General features: G+C 38.0%; 1 protein-coding gene across 2 annotated transcripts in view; it reads left to right on the top strand.

Moving 5' to 3' along the window:
- EGF (epidermal growth factor) overlaps positions 1–10797 on the top strand; it is a 59389-nt gene extending 48592 nt beyond the window's left edge. Inside the window, exons 23-25 of one of the 2 annotated variants that reach the window (XM_027677034.1) lie at positions 3334–3436; positions 6367–6469; positions 7960–10797. In XM_027677034.1, coding sequence (XP_027532835.1) covers positions 3334–3436; positions 6367–6469; positions 7960–8183 — 430 coding nt within the window. In that variant the 3' untranslated portion in view covers positions 8184–10797. The remainder of the gene's footprint in view (positions 1–3333; positions 3437–6366; positions 6470–7959) is intronic. The other variant, XM_027677036.1, reaches the window with a different exon arrangement.
- Positions 10798–13872: the final 3075 nt, after the last annotated feature.

Here is a 13872-nt window from a genome sequence, read left to right as displayed (position 1 = left end):
AGAAAGTTCTGGCATGTCCTTGCCTGCAGAACCCACATTGGTGTTAGTGAACAACATGGATCTGGAGGGAAGAGGAACAGACCTTATTAGGTTTGCAGAAGAGCCATAATTTTTGTTGATGAGAGAGTTCAGGAACATGCTATCTGCTTCTTCCTTGGTTTCCCTTAAGAGCTCTAGATGTCTGAAACTCTCATGATAGGGTTTGGCTCTTAACTGCCACCTATCCCATTAGTTTGCTTTTGTTTCCCTTTCAGTGTAGAATGGCACCTGAAAGTTTCCTTGCCATTGAGAAAAGTAGCTTATTAACCTTCCAAAGCAAACTTCCACACTGATTATTCCACCAATGAACATGAAAACAGTTTTCCTGGCAGTAGAAAGTAAAATCGGTGATGTGAGCCTAAGCACATCTGTTGTAAAAGTACTCCCTGGCATTTTCCATGGCTGTTATGAATTGTGCAGGTTTGGGATTCTTCTTGTGATAAAAGAATCCCTACAGTCACTATTTAAGAACCCGCTCTGATGTGAAATTAAATGTCATCGATGTCCCTTAGACTGGAAAGTAATAAGCATTTAATAAGTTACAGTCTTTTGGCCATGACCTTGGTAGACAGCTGTTCTCTGAGGCTTGCTTAAATGCATATTTATATTTAAAAGTAAACACACAAAAAACCAGACAGCAACCAAATCAAGAGTCTCCTGCTGCATGCTGACCTGCCATCTGTGGCAGGGTTTTTGTTTGTGGTTTAGATCAATTTTAAAATTAGACGTTCCTAGACATAAAAAGTTAAGTGACAAAAGAAGTTAACTATGGAAGCTAATATTTTTCATTCTTAATTAATGTTTCTTGACATATTTAGTCCATAAAAATAGAGGAGCTGCCAATGTTTCTTATTTTCTATTAACTAGTGATAGAGGTCCAGAATTAAAGCTAAGTGCAGCCTGGTTTGTTCTCATAACCTGGAATTCACATTTGAATTAGTGGATACATATAGAGCAGAAAAATTGTGAGATTCTTATATTTTCCATATATTTCATATATTCCATCATGACAGATAGCCAGAATATGACTCGTTTTAAGGTGTGAAGATATAAAATTTCTTCCTTCATCTCTCTTCCTGATTTATGTTTCTTTCTTGCCAAATGCTTTTGATCAATATAACTATTTACCACAACAACAACTTTTTAATTACACGCTCGACTGAATTCAAACTGCAGCTTTTACTAGCATAACTAGATCAAAATTAAACCACTGATCTAAAATCCCTATTTAACTGGAGTCTGGAAGCCAGTATTTGGGTTGAAATTGCTATACCACTTTTTCACATAATCTACTATATTTTGAAATGTAGTGATTAAGTCTGTAATAGTCCTGTTCCTTCCCCTGTAAAATGGAGATGCCTATCTCCTTTTAATTGAAGGAAATGAAGCTGGAGGTCCGCACCTGCCAATTTGAAAAATGTGTGAACTGAAGGCTGCATATTATTGAATTATTGTGTTGGTTTCTTCAATGACTATTGTCTGCAGAACAGCATTGTGTTTTTCTTAATATTAGGTTTATGTAGTCTGACTGTATAGTACACCAAGTTTCTTATCTTCCTTGGAAAGCAAGGAAGCAAGGAAACAACACTTCCCCCCCCCCCCCAAAAAAAATCTGAATCACAGATTTAACACTGACAATTCCTCCACCTCAATTGGCCAAGGCTACACAAAAATCAACAGTAGGACTGGGATTAGGATTGAGAAATTCTCTGCCTCTTGCCCATGCTCAGTTAACTAGATTTCACTGCCCCATCTGCTTGTGCTCAGTTGAACCCGAAGACACCCATGCCCACCAAGTCTATCTGGCATCTGTTTCTCTGGGCACTCTACAGTAAGATGCAGAATTAGTGATCCTCTTGAGCCGAGCACCCTGTCAAGGATTGTGCCTGTGTGTGAGCTCTGTGCAATGGATTTTACAACTCTTGAGTAACAGGCTCAAGTTTTGTAAGCACTGTGAGCTGCAATGCAGAATCCAAGCAACAAAACATGAACAGCAGCCTTGCCACGATGTCAGAAAAAGTCAAAATGGACTAATTTGCCCTATTTCTCAGCATTCTGCTCTGTAGATATACCCTCAGCTCTGACACCTGTTTGATTTCGTATTAACAGTCCCTGTCTTATCCTCTACAGGAGACAATTGCCTTTTTTTTATGTTTGAATATACAGAAATATGTTACAGAGAATCTGGGAGAATATCAAGGCTGGAAACAGGCCTTTCATATTTCCAGTAAAAACATAAAATATATTTACATAGTATTTTCATGAAGGGAGCAACATATGATGATTATGACGTATGCCCTTTCCCACTTAGTACATAAAAGTTATGTAGACAGAAAATGAAAATTCCTAAAGAAAAGGAAAATTCCTATTTTATTTGGTGCATGTCTATGAGATTTTATTAAAAATAGATCAAATAAAAGGATATTGTAACCTAAGACTTCCAGAGTCTGAAGAGTGTAACATTAATTTTGTTAGCTGATTCTTAGGTGGACAAAAAACATGTTTGCAGTCTAAGTAAAGATGTACTGATTTGGTTCTCAAGCAGCGTAAAACAAAATTTTATGTTTGGGCCTATATGGTCTTTTAATACTGCCTTATAAGTGATTGCTGTTTAACTGGAAAAATAACAATTTTTGAATTTCTGGAACTAGCCACTTAGAGACTGTTCTCACCTTTTCCATCTCCAAATTGTACTCATGGCTTTTTTCCTTTGCACTAGTTCTGTTGGTCATGCATTTTTTTCTGGAAGGTCTTAGTTCCAAACTTTTTGATGCTTTCAGTTTGTTTATTTCACAGTAACATCTGAAATTGTTGCTTTTCATGAATGGTGCAGATGAATACAAAAGTGACTTCCATAACTGTAACTACCAATAGTGTACAAAAATACAGTCCAATTTTTATTTCTGAGTTTCACCCACAAATGCTCTTCATTGTATTGGCTGAAAGAAGTCTTTATAAGAAGAATGTGTTATAGATAGAATAATATAAGAAAATGGAAGGGTCGAGTTAAAATTATGAGGCCTATTGTTCATTCTAATGAATGATCCTTTACAGATGGCACATTAGAACAAGTATTTGTTCATTTCTTACTGACTTTTGTTTTTGCCAAGCTGTTTGTTTTAACCACTGTGTGGTAATTGAAATTGTGGTAAGAGTAATGCAGCTTTTCAAACTAATAAAAGAAAACAAAATATATGTCCCTTCTGTAAATACTGATAGAATAACATGTGACAAAAAGCATCTTCTGTTCCTCCCAAAGCAAAATAATTTACTTCATCTTTTGTTCTGTTGCAGAAGTCAAAATTTGTATAAGAAGAATCTCTATGCAGAAGCGATAAGAGATGCCAGCAGCCGTGCTGACAATGAGAACGTTACACCTACTAGCAACAAGTCTCTGGTAACTATATTAATGTGGAGTGGAAAGGGAATCAGGAAGGATCAAAGAGTGTTAGGGATCCACTTGAGATTATCCATCAAATAATTCACATCTTAAATACATTAAATAACTGCTAGAGTCATCAAGTGCTTTGCTGTGAACCCTAGTTCATCTTACCTCATTGTTATCCCTCAAAGTTCACAGCTGCCTGGATGTATTGCAACCATTAGCCAGTGTTATTGTTAGCTTTGAATACAACAGTTGGGGAACTGTGTTCTAAATTAAGGAAATGGCAATGTGATGACATGGCATATCACAGAGTTATTTTCACAGGAAAGTATGCCCTCTGCAAAAAAGGCTTCTTGGAAGCCAAGTATTGTTTGTGCTACATGAGATGTTGAACTTTATTTTGCAGGTTGATGAAATTAAATGTTCTGTATTAGAAGCTGCTGCCTTGTAGAGAAAAACAACCAGGATTTTACTGGATAGTTTGGAAGGATATATGAAATACTAATTTTACACTGGTGTAGGTAAAAATGCCACCATGCTCTGGTTGTACACGCCTCTTTCTTTTGTCATTTTTTTAAGCTGCATTTGGCCCCATAAAATCTGGTCTAAGGACATGATTCTCACTGGCATTAGAATGACATTACACTGCTGCGTGATTGCAATCGGAACTTGAAGTTGACAAGTGACATAACTTTCATCTGTGGCCACCTCTGTGCCCAGTCTGAGACTCCTTTCTCAGAATGGCCTCACAAGCAGTTTAGGTAGTTTCTGGCAGGAATTGTGACTGGGTAGCCACTGGAAGACACTGTCAAACATATGTCGGTAGTGCTGAATTGACTTGATCCTGATTATGACATATTGTTCCTTAGCTGTTCAACTACATACTCTGGTGGATCTTTTATTATCAGTATTTTTCCTCCAGGTACTGGATAGCAAATGTGCTGAATCATGGCAATGTCATCTTTTGTTCACAGCAGAGGCAATATCCACAGCTTGCAAAATACCTGAGGTTGGGAAAATCAGAAACATTTGTTGGGTCTGAGAACAGCTTGTTGCCTGGGAGCAGTGCTTTAGGAGACCTGCTGCCCATCAGCTCTGTCCCCACCTGCTGTTGACCCTGTAGTTAATGCAAGTTGCCAATGACATTTTTGCTGAATATAGGGTAATTAAACAGCTAAGCAATGGACTGAATCAACAAAAACAAATCTAACCTACTCATCTATTACACACTTTGTTATATTTCAGCATGCACTGGGAGATATCAAATCCATTAATAAAGTAATTTATTGCAAATGGCTTGTGTCAGACTGGAAGAGGAAATCACTGACCCTTTGCTGATTGTTGCTGCTTACACAGTAATGGATTTCTCTGGTTTCATGCATGTGATTTTCTCTGTGCTGATATAGCCATTAATTGTTAAGCTCACCAGGGCTTCATGCATGAATGCACTCAGGTTAGAAACTGTAGAGTTGCCAAAAAGCAGTGGAAGCAGGGAGGTTGTCCATTTCTACTGTTCACGTCAAGTGGATTACTGGAGAGCTTTATATAAAAAAGATTATACTACATCGGGGACAGAAAACTCTATATGTCCTCAACTCCTAAGGTGCTGGAATAGTTTTTTGGGTGTTATTGATCTACTCAACATTAATTATCTTAACGAAGGACTTCATATTGGGACTGGATGATGTGTATGCAGTAACCGTGAAGAACTCATGAATTTCACTCATTTTGTACTCCACAGTGCTACTGCTCCTTTGTGAGGCTGGTGAGATAGAGTGAAAAGATTTTCTTGTTCTTGTCCATCTAGGTTAATGTAGAGGATAACAACTTTTGTGCTATCACACACATCAAGTGTTAGGTACTGTGATACTGAAACTATACCTATAAATTGTCCAGGTGTCATTCACTTTTCCGTTCACTTCTGTTTTGCCGGGTGAGAGTACATTTAGCTAGGGGTACACCTTCATATATTTTCCATGTTCATATTAAAGTTCCATAAGTCAGGGTAGTCCTACTGATATATAAGCCTCAGTAAACTTCTCATGTGCCTGGATTTTGGTGCTGTTCAGAGACTTTTCATCCAAGTGTTTTGCACTGCACAGCCAAAGACGTTTTGCAGAACTCAATGTAGCTGAATTTCCTTTGGGGATCTGTCACATGAGGGTTAGCAGCTGTAAGCCTACAGATTGTATGTAAATGAACTGACGCCTAAATAGGCATACCTGCTACATCTATACTCTATCCACATAAATCCACCAGTTATCCACCAGGACCCCCAGATCTGTCTTCTGTTAGAACATCTTATTTACAGGCATTTTCTCTTCCTTGTCTCTACTCTTTAAACATCACCCCTTTACTGGGCTTTCCTCTTTCCCCCTGTACAATTTCAGCACAGTGCTTCACATTGCTTTCTCTACCTCTGTTTTTTCTGTTTTCCCCCTGGTCTTTTCAGCATGTTTCCCCAGAGGGTCTCGTCTTCTGATTTCACGGTCACTGCGGGATGATGGAACCACACCCCCAGGTGGTGTTGAGAGCCAGAAAGGGAGACTCGCTTCTTTCTCTCTGTTTGATGATTTCCTGCTGTCTGGATTCCTGCAGATCTTTTTAATACTTTAAAAATGGCCCTCAGTACTATGGAGAGGGTTGATTTTCATGAACTTTTGTTCTTGCACCTGAAAGTGTTGATTTGCAAGGCAAGAGAGTTGGTAGTTCTTTACTGGACTGGGACTGTGTGCTTTCCAAAGAAACACCGGGGCTGTCATCAACTCAAATGTTTAATTATCTGCAGGGGAAGGGCCATCCCAGAAGCCAGGATGACCTTTTTCCCTGTTCTGTGGTTGGGTGTGTGGCCCTTCCAGTTTGCCTCTTGGGTTTCAGAAAACCAATGCATTTTATATTAATTTGGGCTCTGCGTATTTTGTGCATATTGTATGTATTTGCAGTTTGCGGTTGTTAAGGAGTGTAACAGTTCTCTGGAGACTAAAGTGGTTGATCTAATTGAGTGTGAGACAGCAGATCCTCATCCTGCCTGTCCTTCAGAATCTGGTGAGTAGGATTACCTACCTTATTAGGTCTCTCCTCACCTTGTACCAGCAGGAGCAGTGGCAGATAAAGGAGATGGAGAAATCAAAATTTTATTTCTGGCCTGTTTAAAGCTGCTGTGCACAGCAGGTGCTATGTTTGTATTGCTGTTAAGGACTATTCAGTCCTTCACTTTGCAGATTAGTCATGAGAAACTACACTACAATAGTGCTTTCACACTCAGAAGAAGCCAGATGCCTCTTGTGATAGAATAATATTGGATTTTTGCATCTATATAGACCTTCACAGGTTTGCAAGTGAAGTTAAGCCCATTTTACTGTTGGGTAATGTATATCTGTGAAACAGCATACTTTGACAGTCCTTATTATTTCAGGCAGGATAACTGAAAATGTATGAGGAGTCCAGGTCGACTCCTGTGGCAGCAACTGCAGTTCTGCTTCTTGTGTTAAACAGATGTTTGACTGATTGGGGTGTGTTTGGTGCTTAAACAAAGATGAGATGAATGAACAAGATGCGCCTCTCATCCCTCGTCCAGAGACAGCAGGTAGCATGAAGCACACAACAGGCTTCCATGGCCCACAAGTTACCAGGTGGACCATTCTGAATTTTAGGAAATATTGCCTTATAGGTGGCAACTGAATCACTTAATGCTCAAATGGTGAGAACTGATGGAGAAAGACTGATATCCTTAACCCTTTATCTTATTTACCATATATATCTCCTAAGTGCAGAAGTTACTAGAGAAGCCAGTTTGTCTCAGTCACTTAGAAATACACAAAGACAAATGTTTGAGGATACTTGAATGGGCAGGCATCTTGCAAGATTTTCAAAATTCCCAATCCTGTCCTTAAACATTGGGTTGTCACTTTATTCATCAGTAGAAAATATGCCTCACATTTACTTAGTTGGACTAATATTGTGAACATGTTTAGAACTGTACTGTCCTGCACAGGAAGACTGATGTTTCCTGTTAGGAGACTCTGTTTTCATTTATAGTTTTATCAGATGCAGCTATTGAAACAGAAATTGCCCATGACAGGTGTCTGATTTTTACCTGAAAATTTTAGCAAAAGTGGTTCAACCACCTTAGACAAAAAGACTGGTGAATAATCTGGATTTTTTTGTAACATGTTAAAGAAAGTTCTTATACCATGCCAGATAATAATTCTAAGATCTTTTGACTTTGAAGTAGGGACTTTAATTGTGCCAGGTGGGTAGTCTTCCTGTTTATGGGCATGCCTTTCCCTGTTATGAATTAAAAGGCAAAACCATGAAAACCTAGGACAAATAATTTCTTAAAATCAGAAGAAAGTTCTTGACTTTGCCTGTTTTTATGTTCTTTGACATGACTTAGTATTGCAATTTTCTGGACCTGATTCTGTGCTTTCTTTCATAGCTTTCTTCTCTCAAAACTGTCATTACTTTTCTTTTAGCTTAATTGTGGTGAATCTTCTCAAATGGCTTTCAGTAATACATATCTGTCTTTTCTCCAGCGGAAGAACAGCCTATAACATATGACGAAGCAGCAGAGACTTTGACTGAAGAGAAGAGAGAACAAGGACATCAGAAAGAGGTTCCTGTTGGTGAGAAATTGTGCCAGCCCCTGGGAGTGGCGAAGGGCCCTCCCCAAGTTCCCTGGAGCATCCATCCCAAGCCCCTGCTGGAAAGGGAGCCCTGCACTCTTGCCCCAGCCAGCCCACTAATGCAGCCAGACTAGAAGCAGCCTGGGTTTGAGTGGGAAAAGAAGGAAGTCAGCAGAGAATGGGAACTCACAAAACACTGAAACAACATTCATTTTTTCATTAAAATTTACTTTTGAAAAAAACCCCACAAATCAAAACAAACCAGAGAAGTCCTTGCCACTCCTTCCCTGTCATCTCTGCCTGGAAGAGTTACCACGAGCAACATGTTGGCAATGAGTACTCTATAAATATCACTGCTGCTAACTTCATTAACTGCCTGCTAAAAGGACACTGAGGGGAAAATAGACAAGTGGGTGATTTATGAGTGATAAATATTTTCTTAATGGACCTTGTTGTGAGTAGTGGTCTTTACACACACACAGACTCTAGAAACTGTCTAGAAAATGGATCACAAGGACAGCTGCAGAGAAACAGTAATGGAAGATGATGCAGAAAAATTAGTTCAAAATGAATGTTTTTATTCAAATACTGTTCATGGACACTATATTCCTCTTCCCAGTGCTGCTGACCGGCCAGTGTAACTTCTTGGACTTCACCTGATATGTTCTTGTATCTGCTTCTGCGAGCGAGCACCAATGGGATCTTGCATTTCTCAGGTTTGGTGTGCTGGAAGATGATTTGTGGGCATATGTTATTAATAGTGTGTGACATTTGAGGGAAAAGGTGATTCTTCCGTTTTATTTCCCAGTATACGCTGGTCCCTCAGAGAGTAACAGGATTGTTTCTGGACTGAGAAGGTGGGCCTGTGTCTGCTTTCAGCCCTGTGAAGAGGAATGTGCTGGAGCTGTCCTGGCCTCACAGAAGTATGTCTGGCACCAAAACTTGGTCCATTATATAGGACTTAGTGTGAGGACAGAAGTGTAGCCAGTTGCTGTTCCAAAAGAACAGGAGGAGTGGGTCAAAAAACCAAAAAAGCCACCTCAGTTTGGACTGACTTCCACTGAGCTGATTTTTGGTGTCTGTTAAGGAAACAATTGGAAAACTAAACCAATTTTTCTTGTAACTGTCTTTCTAACAGCTACTGTTCCCTTCCAGTTATTTACTAAGAACTAACTCTCTTATAAAGCTCTGTTGTATACAGAGTTGTAGCTTAACTGTTTTACATAAGATTAGCTCAGTTGGTCAGAGCATGGTGCTAAGAATGCCAAGGTTGTGGTTTTGAGCCCCGTATGGGCCATTCATGTAAGAGTTGGACTCTATGATCACTGTGGGTCCTTTCCAACTCAGAATATTCTGTGATGTTAAGTGATTTTCAGCACTTGTCTTGACTTCCTAGTGCCATTTTCAGAACATTTTGGAGACATCTGGAAATCAGCTGAATTACTAATAACGTTTTTATTATTTGTAGGGTATCTCTCAGTCCTCTGTCTCTGAAGCCTACTACTGTAACTATTGGACACCTCCTTTAAACTCTGCTACAGTGCCTACCACTAGTGTTCCTTGTAATTCATTAGCTGGTTAATAGTGGCAAATGTTATTAATTTGTGTGTTTGCTATCCTGCTTTTCTGGGGTTTTTTTGAATCCTGCCAGAAAGGTATGGGAGGTTGTAATTTTTCTACCAGCTCTGTAGGCCGACATGGGAAAGAGTATTGAAAGGCTCTTACCTCTTATCTAAAACAGTTACATACTTGAGTAACTTTGTGAAGTTAGTTCTGATTTATGTTGGTGTAAACAGTAAGAACATTGAGTCCAAGAATTACAAAAATCATAATGCTCTATTGTGTAGATGGTTGTCATTTATCTTCTAAAGTGATTTTTGCAGGTGGTTTTGAATTGTTGAGTCTGTTTTCTAATCACATTCATTCTGAATTCAGAATAAACTTGTAAAATAGGCATTTCCAGAGGTTAGCTGGAACTAATAGCTATGAAGACTCATTCTCCTGTGTGAATGGCAACAAGGGTATTTCCATGGAAAGAGAAATGGTTTAGAAGTGTTGGCATACTAAACTGTGTTCGGGAGCAGGCAACCACTGTGTTGAATCATTAGTATTTGGTAGATTTGATTTTAAGTTCAGTATAGTCTAATTAAATTAACATTGTTAAAAGCATCTAGTTTGGTTTCCCGTCCTTCAGTTCACTGGTCTTGTGTATTTTGATGAGAAGAGAGTCCAGCTGTAAAGGCCCCAATTCAGAAAAGCATTTTATTTCCATGAGAGTTACACAGTAAAAAGACTTTGACCCCTGCACTTCGAGTTTCTCTGGTGAAGTATGTTTGTGAGCTTAAAATCCAAGTAGTGTGTTGAATGACAGTCAACATTTAGTTGGAAGTTTCCCCAATCAAAGGAAATAAAGATTTGTAACTTTGAAACTTGACTAAATAAAGATGTTTCAGACTCCTTAAAAATTAGTTTACTATTCTATCCTGGGTTTTTGTTTACTTTGCTTTCCTTCAGTCCAAGGATCTAATTTTAAGTTGATAGTATTCTTTAAAGAATAAGATTGGGAAACCTATTTTTTGTATTTATACTGTCGGGACTTTTAAATGTTTCCTAAATTCAGCTCTAAATTCAAAATAATCTTTAGTGTAAAACCTTGAAATGATATTTCAACACAAATATAATATATTTGGTTTATTTGTATGTTTATAAAGTTATTGATTTATAAAATAAAACAAACAAACAAACAAACTAATCCCTGGTGTCCCTCTTTTTTTAAGAGAAGAGAATGCACAGTTCTTGTTTCAGTTAACTCATGTCATGTATGTTGATAGATCCACTGGTTTCATGAAGCCACAGTGCATAATGTGTTGGTTCAGCATTGCAGATATCATGGGGTTCTCGTTCTCCACTCAGAGAATCTATTCTAATGAGGATTATCTGCTGTAGCTCACAGGTAGATCCAACCTTGAATACAGTAAGTTTTTATGTATTGTTTTAGTTATACATTCCCCAAACCAGTAAAAGCCATGTTCTCCTTTTTGTGCACATTTAAATGACTGTTATGAAGGTTGCTGCTTGTTTGTATAGAAATATTAACCATAGCTTCACTATGTTTTTAAGTTGGTTGCCAAGATGTTAGTCTCAGGCTTTACATGCAGGTGTGTTGAACTAAAATAGTTGAATCCTTGAGGTTTTTAGGCTAAATTTCTTCACCAAAAAACTTTTAAGATTATTAAAATTTCTGGGTATGTAGCAAACTTAGTATTGACCTTAAATTGGTGTACTCTGACTTTTAAAAATGAAATTATCTTGTGATATATTAAGCTGTAAAAGAGGAATTTAGAAACATAGTGGGAGAAAAGCTTGACAAGTCCAAAGTAAGAAAACTATGGACAATTTTAAAGATCAAGGGAGAAAATGAATTTGTTTAGTTTAGTAAATCTTGACTTTATTGAAGTTTATATTTCAATTCTCTAAAACCATATTTTTATTGTAAGCAAGTGAGGAATGATTCATGCTAATTCATAATGGACACAGGCGATGCAATGTTCTCTAGTCATAGAACTGCATGACACATCTAATTTTAAATCCCTTTTGCAGAAACTTGCAGCTTTGCAGAGGTTTATCTTTCAGGTAAAAATTTTTCACTCTTTCAGAATGAAAACATTTTTAAAAATTATGGAAAAAATAAAAAGTTATTCAGAATGGGATTAATTAGGGGAAGCCTATGCCTTCTTAACATATATTGTGTTTTTGTCTCATTGAGAGTAATTTTATCTCATGTTATTTCAGAGTGATGCCTACACTGTTCCATTAGTCTTCAGGACACACTTGGTGTTATTGCTTCATTCTCTGATAACTTGCCATCTTTATCTCTGTGCATGTGAAAAGGAAAGAAGTTAGTGGCATTAGAAGCCTCCCCCAGAGCCTCAGGAATGCACCCCAAACACAATCTTCAAGGGCGATAGCCTAAGTTGGCTCTGATCTTTTATTGAGACTGCTGTTTAATGCCAATTTTGATGTGGACCAGAACCAGCCAACTTTGTGAAGACCATTCATCATGGGATTAACTTTCAGGCACTCCTCAGTACTAAGGTGGACTGGATTCAGACCAGTGAAAAGCCTTAGTCCCTTTTTACCAGCCTTAGGGATCCTTAATATCCTGCAATTTCAAGACTTCGGAACTTGACTTTTGAGGCAACTGCTGCAATAGTCATGTATAAAGATGCAGAAGCCCTTTTGTCCCGGGACCCTGGCCACTATCACGTCTTCCTCCTCAAGCCTAGGTGTTACAACCAAAATGTCTTCTCCCTGCCTACTTTCTTTCTGGAGGGGATGGTTATGTCTCTTCCATTCTATAAGATACAAGCTGAAGCTAGACCAAGGCTGAGAAGGAACTTCTACACTTCATAGATCAAGAACCCATAGTCTGGTAGCTGTCTATTTTCCAGGTAAGAAGTTAGGATACAATCTCAATTTTAATTTTAAGCATGTCTGAGTCCTAGACCCATGTTTTTGCTTGCACTCTCTGCTGCATGACACTGTTACCTTTTCAGTATCCAGTATTATATCACATACATTCCCCAAGCTTCAGTTCACAGATAGTCTTGTCCATGTTACCCCTAATCTGTCCCTATCAGTCTGACCCCCACCGTATGCTCATTACAGGTTTTGGGATCCTGTCAATTTTCAGTCCATAGAGCAATATTGGCCTCACCCATGTGGTCTTTATCCAAACCTATTTGGATTGGTTTTACAAGTAAGTCAAAGACACCATGTAAGGGAATTACTCACTTTTATGTGAGCAGCTACTGGAAACAGAACAGCTGGAGTCCTGGTCCATTAATAAGTTCCCTAGGTATTAATAGGATGCAAACAATGAAAAGAATACTTAATAATTTATAAAATAATTAGCTTCTCTGGGCTTTCTATTTATTAAAACCAACAAGTTTTATGTGTTCTATTCAGTCTACACAACAGTGTGCACATTTAAATAGACATGATCTTTGTTAATATTGATTGCACAAAACAATACATTTGATTGTGATGTAGTAAACAGAAAGAATGCCCAGCTGATATTTCATTGTTCTACTAACAGTAGTTAATCACAATATAGTAAGAGTAGTGAAAGTGTGCTATGTATAAATTTATAATTTTTTCACTCAAGAAAGAAATAGAAATATTTACACTAAGATTGTAAAGGTCATTTTGCTGTTTGCTTCTTGTTTGCAAAAGAAAGTTGGGCACAGCTCTGTGCAGCCTTTGTTCAGTGTGTGTGCCTGTACATAGTAGGTTAAGAAGATGAAACGTATTTTAAATGGCTCTTGAAAGATAACCATTTAAAAAAGAAATCAATAAACTAATACAGCCAGATGCTGAACATCTAACTGGAGACCAAAACCACTAATAATTATGGGAGATTCAAGAATCCCTACAGCATTTGTATGAAATAATAATAAAGTTCAAACATTTCCGCTGACCTTAGTGTTGCTCATTAAAGCTTTTTGCAGAGACCTGGATACAGTCGCATTCAAGCGAGGTGTTTGGAATTAAAATACAGATAAAAGGAAAAAGGTTAATCCAGGTCAAGGGAACAGACCAAAACTGGGATTGCATAAGATTATATTATCTTTCCTCATTTCTCCAATGGTCAACAGCAGTTAGTTTTAAGTAACACTCTTCTCCACAAAATCTCCTAAATGAGAGCCTAAACATGTTATTAAATGCCCATTTTTTGGCTTTGTCTGTATCTTTAATCACCGTACAATGATTTTTGACCTCTCAGAGAGTTTTGTTTGTCTAAATGCAGAAATGCGCTTAGCA

The sequence above is a fragment of the Neopelma chrysocephalum genome, unplaced genomic scaffold (assembly GCF_003984885.1).
Source record: "Neopelma chrysocephalum unplaced genomic scaffold, ASM398488v2 Primary Assembly neopelma1_42b, whole genome shotgun sequence".
NCBI classification, from domain to species: domain Eukaryota; kingdom Metazoa; phylum Chordata; class Aves; order Passeriformes; family Pipridae; genus Neopelma; species Neopelma chrysocephalum.
Note: the sequence above shows the minus strand (reverse complement) of the source record. Positions and strands in the feature narration are given on the sequence as shown.